General features: G+C 29.2%; 1 protein-coding gene across 2 annotated transcripts in view; it reads left to right on the forward strand.

Moving 5' to 3' along the window:
- path (solute carrier family 36 member pathetic) overlaps nt 1-20789 on the forward strand; it is a 38532-nt gene that overhangs the window by 11923 nt on the left and 5820 nt on the right. Inside the window, exons 2-6 of one of the 2 annotated variants that reach the window (XM_070110982.1) lie at nt 13136-13282; nt 13369-13436; nt 19872-19964; nt 20023-20173; nt 20426-20632. In XM_070110982.1, coding sequence (XP_069967083.1) covers nt 13268-13282; nt 13369-13436; nt 19872-19964; nt 20023-20173; nt 20426-20632 — 534 coding nt within the window. In that variant the 5' untranslated portion in view covers nt 13136-13267. Of the gene's footprint in view, nt 1-13135; nt 13283-13368; nt 13437-18556; nt 18700-19871; nt 19965-20022; nt 20174-20425; nt 20633-20789 lie in introns of those variants that run through there. The other variant, XM_070110983.1, reaches the window with a different exon arrangement.

Raw genomic sequence — 20789 nt, forward strand, 5'->3', positions numbered from 1 at the left:
CTTTTCTAAGTAGTACCACCCACTTCCTACGACGATAACAACGAAAAAGTACAAAAAACGAGCACGGAAAAATTCGAGACAGTCTTAGGTGGTAACCAAGGTTCTTAGCATCGATTTTGGATCATACAATTTTTGTTTGTATGAATCTTGAGATATGTAACGTCAATTAGCATTACGTAGATCACATAAAACTAACAAAATTCATAGGTCTGGCCACCAAAATTACAAAATTAGCCGACTTGGCATGTTCTTTTGTTACAGTTTATGTAAGAACTGTTACGAGCTTCGAACGCTAACCGCGAAAACGAAACTCACTTCAACAACTAAGTAGCTACATAAGTATGTACAAGTATATAGGTATTCCCACAAAGTATTATTTTACTAAATACTAATAATAATACTAAACTTGACTGTCCGCATAAAATGTTGCATTTAAAAATAAACATACATATACATATGTATATGTGTTAGTATTTCCAAACACTGCCGCGTCGACTGGCTATTGATCTCTGCCACATATGTCTGCATCCCTTCACTTACCCACTCAGAGATATATTGAGTATATGGTTTCAGTTCAGCAGCCAACGGATGAGGCATTTGCCGCTCATATTGCAAGCACGTGTTCGACCGAATCTATCGATATGCACATTCTTATTTACTTCGAAGGTTTAATATATAAACTTTTATACGCCTCACTTGACTTTTCGATGTGTATACTCGTACATATGTGTATATATTAATTATGTGACGTATTTGCCGGCGTGGCGCATAAGCTCTCCAAGAGTATTTTTTTTTTTTAAAAGCGAAACTTAAGAGAAAGCAAGAAACCGGCATGCGCATGGTTTATGGAGAGCGAACAAAGCCGTTGATATAATTAGGCGGTCACGTTTTGCCGCAGAAAAATAAGAAGAGTAAAACAAAAAAAAATATACAAAACTGTATAAGTCATCCAAAAGAAGAGCGCGACTTGTCGTATGAATGAAGGGGCTGACGTACACGGCGTTTAGGAGCTGACAGCCCTTAGCTTTAACTATGTGGTGTTTAACTATATGTACATAGTATATTTATATGGAAATCATCTTCTTGAAATGGAAAGTGTGTGGAGCTATATACATACAAGTATATATATATATATATACTCTCAGACGACTTTTAACTATCGTTTTCATTTCTTCATTTACAATTGATTAACACCGATTGCCGGCGTAAAATTAATTGAAATTTCAATTTCGTTCTCAGTCTGAGATTGTGAGACCACAAAAATTTATTCTTTAATTGTACCAAAAATGTAAAGAATTTGTTAGGTTTAATTGAAACAGAAAGGCCGCCCAGAATCACATGTTTTTACACACGCCAACAAACACACACATGTGGAGAGACATACCGCCCCTCTTAAGTATTACAATTGCGCAAATTTAGTTGGTGCCACCGAAAATTGAAAGAATTTAAAATTCTGCGAATTGTAAGCATGCGAATCAAGGTTACGCAAGCAGAAGGCTATTGACACGACGAAAAGTCCGGCGCCACACATCACAAACAATTGACAATTCGAAATGTAAGAAGTATACTAATGCAGCGGACGCATGGACCAAATTTAGACAGTTCAAGTGTGTATTAATTAGATAAATTTCTTCGTGTAGCAATTTATAGGTAGTACACTTACGGTCACTAGTGGTGTGGTGTAATTTTCATTTCAGACTTCGTTATGCTACGTTTTTCGGAATACACTGTTTAATCCTGAATCTGGAGTTTTTGAAGGTTTTTAATTTCAAAAGAGTGCGGGGAAAAGTTAGAAAAAAATTATTTGATGAAGTTTGAACTCTAATTAAATTAATAAAATAAATGCCGTCTGCAGTCTAGTTTGGGTCCTGGAGGCAAAGAATATGAAAAGGAAAAATATTTTTTTGGGCAAAAAATAATAACGAGGTTCGAGGCTGAAACACTCATGCATTTTGTAATGTAACTGAACTTTGGTATTTTGTGATTGTCTTTTCAGACTTCGCTATAAATCGTGGTAGAGTATATTTAATACTAAACAGGAAGGTTTGAGAATCCCTAATTTCAATTTGAATTCAGAAATAGTAGAAAAAAATATTAGATGAAATCCCAACTCTAATTACAAATACAATTAAACATAGATCCAAAACAACATTAAAAAAAATAATATTTTTTCGGTAAAAAATAATTATAATTAAGCCTTGGGCATGTGGGAGCAACGAAAAAGGAATCGAATATATTTTCTTCAGGCTCTATTAAATATATATGTATCTGAGTATATACAAAAATTATTTTATTGGCATTTTGATATAAAAACTTCGGAATCACCTGCTTTAAGATGGCCTCGACTAGCAAATGTGATTCCAGGAAGTCGTGTTATGTGAAACAAAATGAGAGAGGGCATCTTAACCTACATAAGCTTGGCTAGTAAAGTTGGTATATTATTAGCTTTACAAAAATTTTTCGCGAAATGATGGGCTTTTTTACAGAAAAAAATAACAAATAAAAGTTGAGGATTAGAGACAAAAAAAAAATTTTTTTTAATATTATACACATTGACACATTGTTTTTGGTACTCTAAAAATGGATATTTTATACCCAAAGAAAAATTTAATTTTTTCAAAGTCCTAGACTGGTTTAACTTAAAGTTTAACAAAAATAGACTTCACTTACTTATTAAAAAGGATCCTCATAGTTCCGCCAACCCTCCATGCTCTCGACGACTCTGCTTATTCAAGCATATATATATTTCACGTTATAAACTTTTTATTGCCATTCGATGAGCGCTAAGCGTTAAAAGGCACATCAAATAACACAATCCCACAATTGGAAGTGCATAGTACATACCTACATATGTATTTTGTTATATGTATATGCGAGCCTCTACACTCTCTAATTTCATTTATTGTATGTCTACGTATGGATACCTACATACTTAGGTATTTATATAGTATAATAAAATCCCACAAGCGTGCAAAGCGCTCTTACACGTTTTGGCTGATGCAACAATGCGTGCTCATTTCGCTTTACCTTAGTTGCGGTATCCAATTCTTCAGTTCATTTTAGGCAGACGATTTGTCTTATTCTTCTTTCTTTTAATGTGGCCTTTCTTTTAAGCGTTGGCGGTTTTTTGTTTTCTGCTTACATGTTTTCGGCGTACGCCCTGTAGGAAATTGATGGAATATTCGTATGTTAATTAAATTATTTTGTATTTTTTTTTCAATTCAAAATTTTTTTCTGCATATTTAATGTATACAAGTATTTTCAAAAGATGTAAAAATTAAACGGCAATAAATATTATATTTAAAAGTTGGAGATAAGCTTGCTATCCGAAACCAAAGTTGTACTTGAAGCGTCTTGTGTTACCGCTGAAATATTATATTATGGTATTTAAATACCATGTTAAGATTTATGAAATACTATAACGTTAACGATACCAATTATGCTTTTACACTAAATGGCTAAATGGGGTTCTGAGCTTGAAGCTCCCTTTCAGCTGTTAATATACAGTTTTTTTTACTTAGTAGTAGTATTCAGTAGCTTGACGTTGCTTACCGAGCTGCATTATTTACTTTTAAAAGATCAAGCTTATAATTTTAATTATTATTTTCAGTTTTAAAAATGTTGCTTTAATGGGTAAGTGGGCGTGGTTATCGTTCGAATTTTCATTTTAATTATCGAGGAGCATATCAATCACATTAAAATAGTATAAGTATTAGTTGATTTGAGTATTTTTTGCATACTCATCACTTTACTGATCTCTACTTGGCTTTTTAATTTGTAAAATTAGGGCGTTGCACCTAAAATCTTTGATTCAATTATTTATTATCTATACTAAAACTAAAAATATATGTATGTAACTATAATATGTTATGAGGATATACTTATGTATATATATCAGTATATTCGTCTCAAAGAAAACGATCGCTGCTGTATTGATAGCTTTTTTTGCACAGAGATGAGCAGCTCGCACAATTTTATTAATACATTTTTATTTAGTGACAGTCATTACTCTAAAAAAATATACTATATAAATATAAGTAGGTTAAGCCATAACGCTTCGGTAGTTAGAGTTTTCACAGAGAGTTTCTTACGAAATTTATAAAAAATAGCTACGTAATCGACAATATTGCCAATTTATTCAGAGTTTTTTTATTTTAATAAATAAATACATAATAACAATGACATGGTCAGAAATATACACTATTGTTAGTTTAGATTCAATGGCTGATCCTCAAGATGTGGATCGCACTTGTATTACTAAATACAGCTCTCTGTGAAACCAGAAAATATAATTCTTGTAATCGGATCTTATAAGTCGACAAAGCACCTTGACGCTAATATAAATCTGCTTAGTCGTTTTATTTCTAATATACACTTACTAGTATCAAATTACTGAGATCAAAAATATTTCAATATTCCCTTTAGACTTCAGGCTGATACATATGATTTGTACATAATAAAATATAATGGTATGATGACAAGTCAAATATGATCTAAAAAAAGTCATCATAGATAACCAACCATATCGAAAAGCTAACTTAATTTCAAATAGTTCCAAAAAAAAGTTAAAAATGGTAAAGTATGTCATCCAAATGGCAAATTTTCGAGAAATATGGTATGCTTTTTTGCTGTAATCACCACTTTCATAGAAGGCCTATATAATTTTAAAAAGTTGATAAAAAGTTAAATGAATTATAACTCTGTAGTTTCAAAGCTGCTAACGAGTAACAAAAAGTGCCACACGACTTTTATGATCGCAATCAAATCGATATAGTGAACACCCACGACGTCTTAATTGCTAGGCAACTGTCAAATACACTTACTATACATATGTACATTACTACAAACTACTCGAGTGTTCATAAAAATTTTGTAAAGAACTAAATTACCGAATGTACGCGTGCTTGTATGTCATGTGACATACATATTTTTAGTGCCAAGCTTTTTGAAACTGATCAAAATGGTTTGATTTATAAACGCAATAATGTTTGAAGTGCCCAATGTCACTTTCATAGATCAGGTACATACATATGTACATATATACACATGCAAAAAGCATGTACATGCATTTTCAAGTGGTTTTTTTGATAGAGACTTGTGCGTTTAAAATTAGATAAGCGAAATTGTCAAATGTTTGCCAAGAATTTTATAAACGTGTATACACACATTTGTGCATACATATATGTACATAGGTATATATGAAAGATTTTGTAATGCTCTTACGTATTTTTGTAAATTGCATAATTACATATATTTTTATTCTAACAATGTTATGTAAGTATAATTTCTCAATCAACGAATGTTTGTTTAAAAATATCTTTATAATACCTAATTAGTCGGAGATACATACATACATACATATGTATAAGGTTATAAATATCGAAATGAACATGGTGATGCGCTGGTTTGAAATTCCCTTTGGCTACCTGTCAAAGTTGATGAGTGCCTTAATCGGACCATTGTTACGCCCACATTATATCGTTGTTCGAATAAAAAGGGTACAACTCGGATAACTTTGAAGCGCGAAGTCATGATTGGTTATTAAAAAGTTTTAAAGTGGGCGTATAAATCTTAAAAACACATATAACAATGTCAACCACTGTATTGTATTGTATTTTACTGTTTCATAAAACATTTGTGAAAATCGAAAAATGTCGAAGACCGATAATAATTAGGTTCATCTCTATATTAGGTTAAGTTCGAAAACCTTAAAAATGTGAATTCTGCTAAACGGGATATAATATTAAATTCTTAATAATTTACTTTAAACTGTACAATGTTCGTGAACACGCCTACTCTTTGGATAAGTTTTATATTTTACAAACTACTTAACCGATTTGAACCAAATTTTTTATATATCACATATTTTGAATAGAGGCGAAATAGGCGTGATTGTAGCCCGAACCAATTGAATCTTTGTGCTACTTTTAAATAGTAAACTGAATTAAAAACTTATTTATCACAACATAGACTCCTGATATGTGACAGAACTGGTCTGTTTCAAACGAGCAAATCATTTTCTAGCCACAGTATATCGAATATATGTAAGTATCTCTACCACTTCAGTTGACTGACCATTATATTGAAAATCGGTCAATATGTGAGATTGCTTATTGAAAATATATGGAAATAGGTTTTGAGCAGCAAGAAATTTGGAGTCGAAAATGAACGCCATCGGTTTTAAATTTTCCATATGCAATCGGTCCAGAATTTTCCCTAGTCCCATCAAGCTTAATATAATATTATATAATGTTTTTGCGCTACCGGTTTCATATACTGATTGTATTGATTAAAGTAGATAAATAAAATTGAGTTTTGATTAAATAAAATTGAGTTTGATATTTTGCTAGTATATGTGATTCCCCTCTATTCCACAATTATTTTGAATTAATTTCGGTTAACCAGTACGATTTGAAAATAGTTATACCGGATATTAAACGAGATACTAAGAAGAATAATGAAATTGGTCAAGCGTCCTAAGACATATCTAAAATAGAGATTTTACAAATAAAGTTACATACAGACACACATATATAGATATCTATATAGATGCATATAAAACGCGGTGACCACTTTGTGCATTATCATCTTGCGATAAGACTTATTTATGAATGACAATAATACATACAGACACATATGGCATACGGTTGATAAGTTATGCATGCGTACTTGAAGGCCTCCACAATCTAATCAGTAATTAGAATACAATTAACTTCAGACGATTACTGGGTAGCCAGTGTTTACCGAACAGTAGTCGCAGCACTCACATAACAGAGCCTTTATCTTAAATCGCGGCGGCTCAGCGCCATAATAAAACATTTCTGTTATAAATGACGCATTTTATATTTACTAATACTTACCAAAGCAGCATATGCATACATACATATATACATACATTCATATATGTGTACATTAAAAAAAGCGCATTTCTTGAGGTAGTGCTGCTATATTTATGAATGAAGCTGGCACCATTAGTACGTGTTTTTATTTTTTACAAACTGTTTCCCCACGTTTTGGCGCTACAAGCATACATAACTAAGTATATATTTATAAATTCACACTATATTTATGTGTATACATAGTATATATGTGTTTTTTTTTATTTCGCCACATTCAGACGGTTTTAGTCACAGGAATTCCTTACCGGCGCCGAGCGCGCCATATTAGTCAGCCAACGAAATTAAATTAGAGAAAAAATGTAAGTTATTTTTAGCACGCGCCGGTACCTTTAATTACTTACATACATACCAATACATACATACATATGTATGTATAAAATTATAATATAATAGTTGCATATCTGTTTGGAACGGGTTTCAGAGTTTCTTGAACTTTTATATCGGCTTGAAAAAATCTTAAAGTCATGCATAATGAATATCTAAGCTTAATAGAATAACTAAGCCGCGGGCATACATAGCCGGTGGTGGGACAACAGGCATGCAATATGCTTATGTATAGCCTATACGAGGTTTTTGCATAAACTGTGCACAAATTAAGTAGTTTTGTTTTTCGAAAAGTAGCTCATAAATTAGCAAGAGTTTGCGTCATTAATGCTAATGAATTGTAAAATCATGAATAGACAAAATTTGATTTATCATAAATCACCTTTAGAGACTTTATGTAAATATTTTTTATCGAAAGATGTTTGAAAAGTGTATAATACAGCCTTAAAAACAATAAAAATATATTTTTGGGATGAAAAAACCACTAAAAAGGGAAAACCTATATAAAAAAACGAATAATAATAACATGCATTTATCTAAAAACAAAACAGTTATTTTTAAGAAGAATTGCTTTATTTAATCTAACTTTCCCAGATTTACCCTCAATTTTTCAGATTTTTTACCTAAACATAAATCATATTTATAACCTATACACATTTTGCAACTTTATTATGAGAGATATAAATTTTTATTTATTTTTGACTTCGTCAAATAAGTTGAAACGTACCGGCATTTTTTATCACTGTGCAACTTATCTGAATTTTCTGATGTTATGGTAATATGCATATTTTAAAGATAAAAAAATTTTAATGTAATAAAATAAAATTTAAACAGTTATTAATTAAAGAATAAAAAACGATATAAATGTATTTATTATATTATTTTTTTAATTTAATTTTTTTAAATGCATTTTTTAATACAGAAATTATATTAATACAATTATGAAAGAAAAATAAGTTAAATAAAAAAGAAAAAGATGTTAAAAGTTTTAAATGGTAAAATCATATAAACTATAAAAATTCTAAATTAACAACATCTGCTATAAAACATATTGAAAAAACAAAATACAACATAAAAATATTTAAAAAAAAATGTAAATGAATTTACATTAAAACTGTTAAACATTTTTTAATCATACTTTAAAAACAAGAATAAAAAATTATAATAAAATAGCTTAAAAAAATTTTATCAAATAAAATGAAATGAAATAAAAAAATAAATAAAACCAAAAATTTAATAACCTTAAAACAAGAAAAAATAAATAAATAAAATAAGATAAAATAAAATAAAATAAAATTAAATTAAATTAAATGAAATGAAATAAAAACATATGAAATGAAAGGAAAAAAAATATAAATATATTAAAAAAAAATTAAAAACTTAAAAAAAAAATAAAAAATAGAATGAAAAACTTAAAAAAATAAAATAAAATGAAATGAAATAAACTGAAATTAAGTAAAATAAAATAAAATGAAATAGGCAATAACATTAACATAAAATTAAGCTAAAATAAATTGAAAATAAAATTAATATTATAACAAATAAATTAAATTGAATTAAGTAAAAAGTAAAATAATATAATTAAATTATTCAAAATATAATAATTTGAATTAATTTAAAAAAGCCAGTACATGCATATATTCATATACAATTTACACGTGATAGTTGCACTTCATCCAACTGCTATTAATATTATTGGAAAATAAAATATAAATCAATCGAATTCATTTATTATATCAAATATTGTTTATATTTGCTTAATTTGTTATCTAAACAGTTACAGTTGTAGCGAAAATGAATGTGTCAACTACTTTTACTACAGTAAAAATTACCTTTAAAAACATACATAAATTCATCTCACCTATTAAAAATTGTATTTCTGTATATTAGTATGGTATGTACATAAGCAGTAGAAGATGAAACACGGTATGAGCCACACAAGAATATCAATATTACCCTATTGGCTTTAAACAAACTTTTGCATTCATTAAAACTAGAAAAAAAACACTACTAGAAAAAAAGGATATTTCTGAAAAAAAAAAAAATTAAAACGAATGAAATGGCAAAGTTTAAGCGGAAATAATAAAATACATACAAGTATATGTATATACTATATATATATGTATATAAAAGAAACTATGTATACGTATATGTGTGCATACAAATAGTATGTGAAATAAAATTAAATTAATGCGCACGTAGCAGATAACGATCCAATTAAACAAATTATTAATAATCTATATTATATAAAAAAACCCCCTAAACAACATCCAAAGTTTAAATGATTTTTTTCATCCATGGCCATGAACTTTTTTGAAACTAATATTTTACTGATAAGCATTGTAAATATGTTTAAAATAAATTTTTCAAATTTCAAATCCTATTTCAAATTTAAAGTTATGCGCAAAATGAGAGCAAAGTCGATAATATTGTTCGCTATAAAACAAACGGATTGACGCGCCATGTGCTTTTGTATGTATTTACACCACGTGCTTTGTAACTTCCCACTACCCAGTTGTTGTTGAATTTTTCATTGTACTGATTTTTTACACTGTTAATTATATAAATTAATAGTGTTATTCACGTAACGGAATTATTATCGCTTGAAGTCAGAGCGAACATGAACTTCGTAAATAAGATTATTTTCATTTCTCACATATTGGCAAATTTTGCGTCACGCAAATTAAATATTTCCAATGTAAATACATACATACATACAAGCCTATATAAATATGTATTTATATAGATAGTACAAAATACTATGCAAAAGTACAAAGTAAGTCCAAGTAAACATATGCATATTTTTGACTTTGAAAAATCTTTTGTAACAAGAAAACACATATATATGTAATCAGTTAATATGATTATTAGTATCTATATATTACAGTTATTATAACCGTATATGATCATCTATGAGAGAATATGCTGAATGTGTGTTAACGTCAGATTATTTGTCTCTCCTCAATATTTTTTGATAATATTCGTTTACATATACTTAGGTATGTATATATGTACATATGTATATTGAACTTGCACATATAATATGTTAAATCTTATAACATTAAGAATAATATTAGTCTTCCTGGAGCGATAGACACTCTCTGTCGTTACAGAAGTATTTAATCGTAACTGAATTATTATGTACTCACTAAACTAATGAGAATTATAATCTTTATGCTATACAGCTCACTATAAAATATGGTTACAAATAACATTAAAACCGCGATATTTTTTAGGTTAGAATCTTATATACAATTATCAAAAAAAAAAAAAATTAAATAAAATTCATATGGAAATATTGAAGCTTTTTCCATCTTTTTTATAAAAATTTAATTTAAAATAGCTGGCACGCCTCCTAAAAATCAAATATATATAAATTTTTATAAACTTGTTACCCATACTATAATTTTTCTTTATATTTAATTTAAGTTTTTGACTTCATTTTTAAAAACAGGTGGCAACATTTCTCAAAATATGTTCAACACAAATATTTTTTAAACCTTAATATTTAATATTGCCATATTTCATGCATTTTAGCTATTTAATTGAAACAAATATTTCATAACAGTGGCAACTCTCAAAAAAATATAAATGAATTAATAACAATTTTAGCCTTCAATTTAACTCACATTCATACATATGCATACCTATATGGCATACATACCCACACTTTTGAGAAACTTGGAAAAATTCGCCTCAATAACACTGGAAATACAAAGGCGCGTCTTTTAATGCCATCAAATTGATTGCTTAATGCATTCAACTAAATTAAATACTTCACGCCCTCTCCTAAAACCATATACATATACCCTTGTTTCGCTTGCATTTCAAAGTCTACTCCAGGTTTTCCAATTCATTTTCACAAATTACGCCGTAAGATAATTTTGTACATATCAAACGTAACCAATGAATAAAATGTATTATGACTTAAGTAATTTACTTTTAATTTTATTAATTTGTGCCGAAAGGGCATTCCCCCGAGGTGAGAAGATGACGAGCTCAACAAAAACCGGATATTTAAATGCGTGTTGTCAGTGGGCATGGCAGGCTACTGGTCCGTGGAAAAACGTATACATACATATATATATATTTGCATAGAAATTCACCTACTAAATATTAACACGTTCTAACAATGCCCCCACACACTCCTCATTACGTCGATGCCAAAGCGGAGATTCAGTTCAGTGCGTATTTAGTTCTATTTAATTAATGGATCGCTTGTGATAATAAATGTTAGGAATATACCTAATTGCCTGTGAATATGTATACATAGATATTTGTATGCTTGTATGAGCATACAGGTTGGTAGAAAAGTTTCTGCGCTCGAAATGAAAAAATACTATTTTTGGTACGAAATAAATTTTTTTATTCAATATAATCTCCCTTAACTTTAATACATTTATTCCAATGATCCTCCAACAATTTTATGCCATCCCTATAATGACTTTCCGGAAGCTTTGCAAAATACCCGTCTACGGCTGTAATAGCTTTTTCATTCGACGAAAAACGCTTTCCACGAAGGAATTGTTTCAGGTTTCTAAAGAGGTAGTAGTCGCTGAAAGCCAAATGTGGTAAATACGGTGATTGCTTCAGCAATTCGTACTTTAATTCGTTGAATTTTGTCATTGTTAAAACACCTTTGTGAGCAGTTGCATTGTCTTGATCAAAAATGATTTATTTGTGCTGCAAACCAGGGCTTTCCTTACGAACTTTTGCTGATCCAAAAGGCTGCAATAATATTCAGAGTAGATTGTTTTACCTTTCTGCAGATTATCAATCAACAAAATTCCTTTTGCATCCCAAAAAACTGATGTTATAATCTTCTTTGCTGATCGTTGTGACTTCACCTGCTTTGGAGCTCAACAACCAGCTTCAGTACACTGTAAACGTTCTTGTTTCAATTTAGGATTATGGTGGTAGATCCAAGCCTCATAAATTGTTATAACGATCCAAGAACTCGGTTTTATTTTGCTTAAAACGCTCCAAATGATGCTGAGAAATTTGTTTTCGATCCATTTTTTGTTGAATTGTTAAATTGTGCTGCCCAAACTTTCCAAACAGTTTTTTCACAAGTATTTCTCCATGTAAAATATAAAGTACTCCCAACAAACTTTTCAACCAACCTGTATGTAACTGTTAAAATAAAAAAACAGAGCATCAAATTTGATGATAAAGTTATATTGTGTTTCTATGTTTCGGGAAAATTGATTTATGATATAAAGTTTAGTGATTTACTATATAAAGGGTCAACCAACAAGAACGACGTGTGTGAAAACGAAATGAAACTCTAAAATTTATTCAAAATGGGTTCTGTTTTGTTTCTTGTTATGCCAATAATTTTATACCATTTGTGTTTGCAAAAAAAAAATGTCGGGCCACCACGGCTCCGTTGGCATATCTCCACCCGTTTACGCCAATTTTCAATGATGTGTGATTCAGTGTTGTCTTCAAACTCGACAATTTATTTTGGACAGTATAAGAGAGAATCGTCATTGTCTAAAAAATCGAAACTTTCTATGCTATCGATAACAACAACAATATATCAAATTATACTAAAAGACTATTATATACACTAAAGCTACGTACGTATATATGTATGTAGAAAATTTACGAGAATTTATAAACAGACAAAATTTATTCGTACACAATAAAATATTAAAAAATTTGTATGAAAAACAAAAAAATTAAATTTTATGAAAATATTTTTTTATAAAGTTTTTCTTCAATAACCATATGCAATACTCAAGTAAATATAAATATGCAAATATTCAAAATCAGCCACGCAAAAGTGCCCAACAACTTTCCATGCGTACGACCATTACGCACTCACACACACTTACGCGCACACGCGTTATCATTTTAAATGAATTATTATTGAATAATTAAAATTTTAAATTTTTTTTTGATTGCAGAACACAACTCAAGAGAGACTACATAAAAGAGGCAAACAGAGACAGCAGCGCTCGCCATTGAGGCCAATAACTCTAACAAATTAAGACTGGTTTTGTGCGAATTTTAAGCGTAAAAACTAAAGCAACAACAAAATGGTTAATATAGCGGTAAGTGATTGAATAAATTTGTAAAACAAAATATATTTATTAATTTTTATTATTTTTTTTGTTTTTGCTTTAATTGAAAACTGCAGGACAGCGGCGGCAAACATGCTCCACAAGAGATGGAACAATTCCTGCCCGGCGATGGCACCAACAACAAGTGAGTAATAGCATTTGTTACATTTAATTATATAATTGCAGCATTCACGCACGCAAACACACACACATGTGCTTGGCTGTGTAAACAATTTGTCAAATATTAACTTTATAAGCACACTTGAAAATATTCGCTTTGCATTTAGTTTAATGCCTCGTTAGTTGTAGTTGTACACTCTAATTGCCGTTGTCCAATGATTCCGATCGCATTTTAATGCGAAGCGCAAACACTTTTAATTGGGAAACGAAATTGCGCGGCAAAATGCTTTCTAGAATTACGGTACCACGTATTCGCTTGACACATGAACCGCGCATATCAGTCAGGCCCTCATGAGTGTAAATGAAGTGTGGGTACTTTTATCTTTTACATGCAATGCCAAATGTGTTAAAAAAATTAATTGCCATTTTGCTTGTGGAAATTTAGCAAATTTATAAAAAGAAATAAACAAATAATATGTTGGTAGCTAACGGTATTGCAGAAATAAGTATATTTATAATATATTGTATATAATTGTAATTTTTTATATATAGTAATGAGAAAAATTGTATGTGAATATGTCCCTAAGTACTGATATTACCAGTTAAGTCAGATAAAAGTAATCCATGTCAATTTTTTGCTGATAATAGCGCCCTTGTGGTTGAGTGAAACTTCTCGACCTACACTATTTTTCAAAGGCTATTCGACAGTTATATACTTAAAGTATAAAATTTAATTCCTTTAAATTATAAAATATAAGCCTTAAAGCGTGTTTTTCAAACTTACTGCATTAAGCCACATATCGAGCACCTACTCATTTTTTTTTTGTAAGCTCTTGAATTACATATTGAAATTATCATCAATATGATTTTGTGTACTGAAATTAAGCATTAAAGCACTTTTCTCGAAATTACTTAGATTTCAAGTTAGGCCATATATAAACATAGGTATACTAATGCGGACTGAAAGCAGAATATATACATATACTATTATTTACTAATTTTGAATAAAACAAATCGTATTTTACTTAAACAAAACAATTATAAATAAGTTTAAGTAAAGTACACTCTGCTTAATTGACTCCTAATCTAACTGATGTAGGTACCTTTTTTGTGAAAACTTCTTTTTTTCGTATGCTTTCTCCACTTAAACTTAAAAATAATATAAACGTTAAAATGTATGAATATATATCTATTTGTTTGTTAAGCAGATTGTCTCTAATTATATAAAATTTAAATTTAAATTTCAATTAAAATTTTAGAAGCTTTTAATTCCTCAGCTAAAAGTCTTATTTCATCATATAAGGCTGTAGCTTTGCAAGACTAGCGATCAATCTCACGTCCGGACTCAAATTGTAATATTGGTCACTCTTTGATAGCCAGTGGCAAATCTGCAAGCTTAGATATTTCTGCCATGAAAAAGCTTCTTAAAATATCCTCCAACTGAGACGGCCTAAAATAAGTAGGATCTCCTATGGTCTCAGCTAAGATACTAATCGGAAATAGAATAAGCAGCTCAGTCAAATTGATAGTAAATAAGCAATTATTCATAACCCTTAAGTAGCACGCTTATTTTTAGTGAATTTCAGAGATTCCCAGTGTTGGTTGTAACTATAAACTAATTTCTATCGAAAACAGAATTTTAATTGTTAACTGTTCTAAGAATTTAGATTCCAGATTTTTAGTTAAAATATATTGCTTTATTAACATAAAAATTTGATTTATATCGGCTAAAATTTCAAATTAACATTTTATTTATTTATTTTTTTTTAAGTTTCACTTAGTTTTTCTTAATTGAAATGGCAACGCTTTACCTTTTCTAACTATAAAAAATAACTCAAAATATGTTGTACTGAGATCAAGTTGCTTAAAAAGTTGTTTGTGTACTTTTATTATTTTCTTTTATTAATATAGTGATATGAATTCTATAAACAATTAATAATTTTATTGTTGTTTTGTCTAAAGTAAAAATATATCTCATTCTTTTTTAAAGTATTTTTAATTTAGTAATTAAATAAACAAACTTATTACCGTTAAGGTGATTAGATTACTTGAAAAAATATTTGAGATTGTTTTAATTATGTCGTGAAGAGTGCGCAGTTCACATTTTTTAGTCAACTGACACAGGGTGAACTTGGTTCATAGGGAAGTGGGAATTTTGAAACTTTATTTCCTTTAATTATAATTTTGTTTCAAAATTATTAAAAAAATGAGACGATTAGCGCTGTAATTAGCAGCTCAGATTGAAGTCTAGACACTCGTCTCGAGCACAAGTATTTTGTATAGATAATGGATACAGAGCCTATATATACTACATTATATAGTAATATGCATATTATATTAGTTTCCTCGTTGCATTATTATTCCCCTTTAAAAAAATGTTCGACTAATGACTTAAATTATAAACATTAATGACTTAGCTAGAATGTGTTGTATGTATGTATAGTATTAAGCAAATGATTTTTATATTATTTTTTATTTACGTAAAAACTTATCAGTGCACACGCTGCCTATTCTTGAAGGTGTTTAGAAAAAAATTGTAAGCACAAAAATCTAGGAAGTTAATGACTAGAAGCTGCCTAGAAAGTCTAAAGTCTCTGAGTTTTTATAGATTTAATAAGTTTATTAGTTTTTTAATTTAAATATTGAGCTTAGTTAGTTTGATTTTATTATAAATAAATAAGGAAGTTCCAAATTCGGGTGTAACTGAACATTTTATAGTCTTGGCACTTGCAAGAATCAAAACCCGAGAAATTCGTTCAGGTGTTGGTAGAACTTTGTACTGAACAAGTAAGGAAGTTCTAAGTTCGGGTGTAACCGAACCTTAAAAAAGGTTCAAAAATCGGTGAAATAAATTCTTGTATATAAAATTCTGAACAAATTAGCATTTAAAGGTATATGAATAATTTTGGTAAAAATAATTTTGTATATATATTTTTTTGATATTATTATTAATATTTGTATCCACTCACCTTTATACCGCTCAATATCTAATCTTACATAACATATAATTAATATAAAATATATGATGTATTTAAAAGTATTTATTTGCATTAGATATACTATTACACGAAGGCATTAATTAAAATATTCGAACATATGTATCCATATGTGTACTTTCATATCTTTTGTATATTATATATGGGTAATTGTTAAGTATTCAAGTGATGTATTCAATACCTTCAATTGTAATTGAAATAATTATTTATGGAAACAACAATGACTGATGTAATAGTTGAAATGGAGATGACTATGCACATGCAGCTATTATCTCGGTAATTTTGCACTGCCATTAGCTATAAAAAACTGCGTACCTTATATATAATATATGGATATATGTACATATGTTTTTGTGACTATAGAAAATATAGTACATACCATATATCACAGCAATTTATTAAGCTTTCAGAACATCCACTTGATCAGAAATAATTGCTTATATATTCTATATATACACAAATCTAAACACATAAGCAAACATATAAATATGTATCTAGCATTTTAGTTATTAGAAATACTTACTTTGACGATTGTGTTCTTTTTTTAAGTTGACAATTACAATATCAGTAAAAAGTGCCAACAAATATATCAAACAATTGTAACCCTTGGTAGAGCTTATAATACCCAAGATGACTCATTTCACTTCATTAAAAAATTATAATGGCCAGTAGTGAGTCACGTGAAAATAAGAAAATAATATATGTACTTTTTTCAACACAAATTTCGCCAAAAACTGCATAGAAAACTACAAAACACCAAAATTTTTCTTAAACAAAAAAAAAAACGTTAACTTCGGTTGCCCTGTAGCTATAATACCTTTCACAAAAAAAATTTTAATAAAAGATCTTGATTTTGGTTGGTCAGTTTGTATGGTAGCTATATACTATATTATAATAGTCCGATCTAAACAATTTGTTCGGAGATTGTATCGTTGTCTTGAACAATAATTCATGCCAAATTTCGTGAAGAAATCTCGTCAAATAAAAAAGCTTTCCATACGAGGACTTGATTTTGAACAATTCGTCTATATGACAGCTATATGAAATATTACCGTTGCTATGGGAAATAATCCATGCCAATTTTCGTGAAGATATATCATCCAGTAAAAACGTTTTCCATACAAAATCATCATTTTGTACGTACAGTTTGTATGGCAGCTATATGCGAAATGTTTGAAAAATTTCCGATTGATATCTAAAAAACTCTGCCCCAATAATAGTTATTTCATTATTAATTTTCAACAATTCTACTATTTCACTTAAGCGTTTATACCTTTTAAACAACGTAATACGGCTAAATCTTTCGCCTCTACTGTTACTTATCAAATGCCCCTAAAAGTATGTTATCTACCACTCAAATGATCAAATGATGTATACAACACATTCACTTGCCCACACACTTAAATCTTGCAAGCACACACACACACACACCCATACGTACAAAGCTTGCGCCGCAGCATAACAATCACTAGAATTTAATTGTCTTCGGCCGATTCGAGAGCTGCTAAGCTGAAAGATGTGCCAGTAGGCCACCACTAGCGGCTGATGCAATTCGCACAACATCTCGAGTAAGGCCGACACGACAACAATACAATACCATTTATGTTGTACAAATGTTTGTTGTTACATTTCAAACACTTCAATTAATGCTGCCGAGGTTTATGCGCCGGGTAGAATCAATGAAATGCAGCGCAGCGACTTGCGTCTTATGTTAGTCGCATCGATTATTTTGCACACGCAAACGCTTACCCGCGTCAAATCGTACATACTATGTAACAAATTTATGTACATACAGTAAAGTGTATCATTACAATCATCTATGGAATTTGACCATATTGAATTCGAGCTGAAGCGAATGGCCGCGCCGCGCCGCTGGCGAAACGCTGTCCGCCGTCAACTGCCCGCGGTGTTAATGCCCACTTTACAATGGCGAATGCAATATTAACGACTTCTGTCGGCAGTTCGAGCGTGATTAGCGCGAATTTTCTGCAGATGTTGCACATTTCTTAAAAGCCACAGCGGCGACCGCAGCCGCAGACCGTGCGCAACAGGCCCAAACTGCAGCTACAGAATTTCACTATAAAACATTGGCGGAGCTGGCTTTGTTTTTTAGTTTTATGCTTGTTTCGTTGCAGGCGAAGTGATTGATTGTGGTGCAATTGATAGCCACACGGTGCGAATAAATATATATGTTTAGTGGTCAAACGGTACTACTTGTATAGTGCAGCAAAAGTAAAGAAACGAAAAGACAATGCGTGATACAAAAATAACAGAAGTGACGCTCGAACAAAGGTGTTGGCATTGCTAAATTCTGTGCTAGTTTAGTTAATTAGTTGTTGTGTTTGCAATTTATTAAAACACACAAAAACTAAAGAAATACAAAAATTTATTTGATAATAAAAAAGCATAAAATTCAAATTTCATAATTAAAACATTTTATTAATAAAATAATTTTAATTAATATAATTTTTATTGAATTATTTATACTTAATTTTTTATTTCATTTGTTTTTTTTTATAAAAAAATTATTAATTAAAAATCCATATATAAAAATCATATATTTATAATTAAAAAAAAATTTATTAAAAATTAATTTAAAAAAATATTAAAAATTAATTGTACGACCTTATTTAATTTAAAAAAAAATTAATGGTTGGAAAATCTAATTTCAATTCATTTGCTTCTATGATAAAAAAAATAAATAAACTTTTAATAAAATTACAAAAAAAAAAATAAACTTTGAATAAAATTAATTTTTTTACATTTAATCAATTAATGAAATTAAATTAAGTTTATATATTAAATAATGAAATTGAAATTATTTTAATAAGAAAAATTATTTCAAAATTATATAATTAATTTTATTTAAATGTTTTAGTATTAATCATTATATAAATTAAGTTTCAATTAATTTTTTTTTAATTCCATTAATTGTAGAAAAAAATGATTTTCTTGAATTGTAGAAAAAATTAAAAATATTTAATTTAAAATTAAATATATTTCTACCAAAGTAAAGTAAATAATAACATGAAATAAATTACCAAAATTATTAATATAATTTTTTATCTTTATTAATTAAATAATTAATTTTTTATTATTTTAATTTAATTTTCTTTTGTTTTAAGTTAATCAGCGTAATTAAATTTGCTAAAATTTTAATCTATGTTTTAATTAATTATTTTTAATTGTCTTAATTTAATCAACGTAATCCCTTAAATGAGAGAAAATAATAAAATTAAATAATTTAAGCAGTTTTATTTCGATATAATTTTTTTAAGAAAAAATAATTGAAAACAGATATAATTAATTAATGAAATTTATGAAAACTAATTTTATTTCATTTAGAAACTTTTTTTTATAATTTTTTTTGTTAAGAAAATTAAATTTTAGTGTTTTTTTTTTAACTTAACAAAATTTTACTCAATTAAATTTATTTTCATAAACATTTAATTCTTATTTTCCAGATATAAAATCCAACCGCGGAAAGATGTCGAACAGGCGCTGGCGTCACCCGATTTCGATCCATTCGCCGAACGCAAAGTGGCACATCCAACTACGTGAGTACCACTAAGCGCTCAAATGAAACAAAATAATTATTTAATTTTATGTTTCTAGCGATAATGAGACACTTACGCATTTGCTGAAGGCCTCGCTGGGCACCGGCATCCTATCCATGCCGATCGCCTTCATGTACTCAGGCATTGTGCTTGGCATTTTCGCCACCATCTTCACTGCTTTCATCTGTACACACTGCAGTTATGTACTGGTGAGTACTACACATTTTAGCGTAACACACACACATACATATGTACATGTATGCACTGTTTAATATGCGAAAAAACATATGTACACGTGTGCATGAAACGCAAAGTAAAAGAGAAATTGAAAGAAATTGCATATATGTAGCCATATATGTATTGTAGGTATGTGAGTGTGAATATACATATGTATGTACATATTTACAAATTGGGTACAAATGCCCTTGTAAGCACGCAACTTATTTATATGCTATTTACAGGTGAAATGCGCCCACAAACTCTACTACAAGTCGCGTCGCACGGAGATGAGCTTCGCCGAAGTTGCTGAAGTGGCATTTCTGAATGGGCCAAAATGGGCACGTGGTTTTGCGTCAGTCGCTAAATTTTCCATACTTTTTGGACTGTTTCTGACCTACTTCGGCACCTGTTCGGTGTATACCGTTATTGTGGCGAAGAACTTCGAGCAGGTATGTGTGAGAAATAATAAAAAAAAAAATACCAAAAATAAATTTTAATAAAATATAAATAATCGTTTTTGAAGTATATACAAGTAAAGTGAAAAATAAAATAAAAATAAATATAAAATTAAAAATGAAATTAAGATATATATAATTCACATAAATG

This window comes from Bactrocera oleae, chromosome 6 (assembly GCF_042242935.1).
Source record: "Bactrocera oleae isolate idBacOlea1 chromosome 6, idBacOlea1, whole genome shotgun sequence".
Taxonomy (NCBI): Eukaryota; Metazoa; Arthropoda; class Insecta; order Diptera; family Tephritidae; genus Bactrocera; species Bactrocera oleae.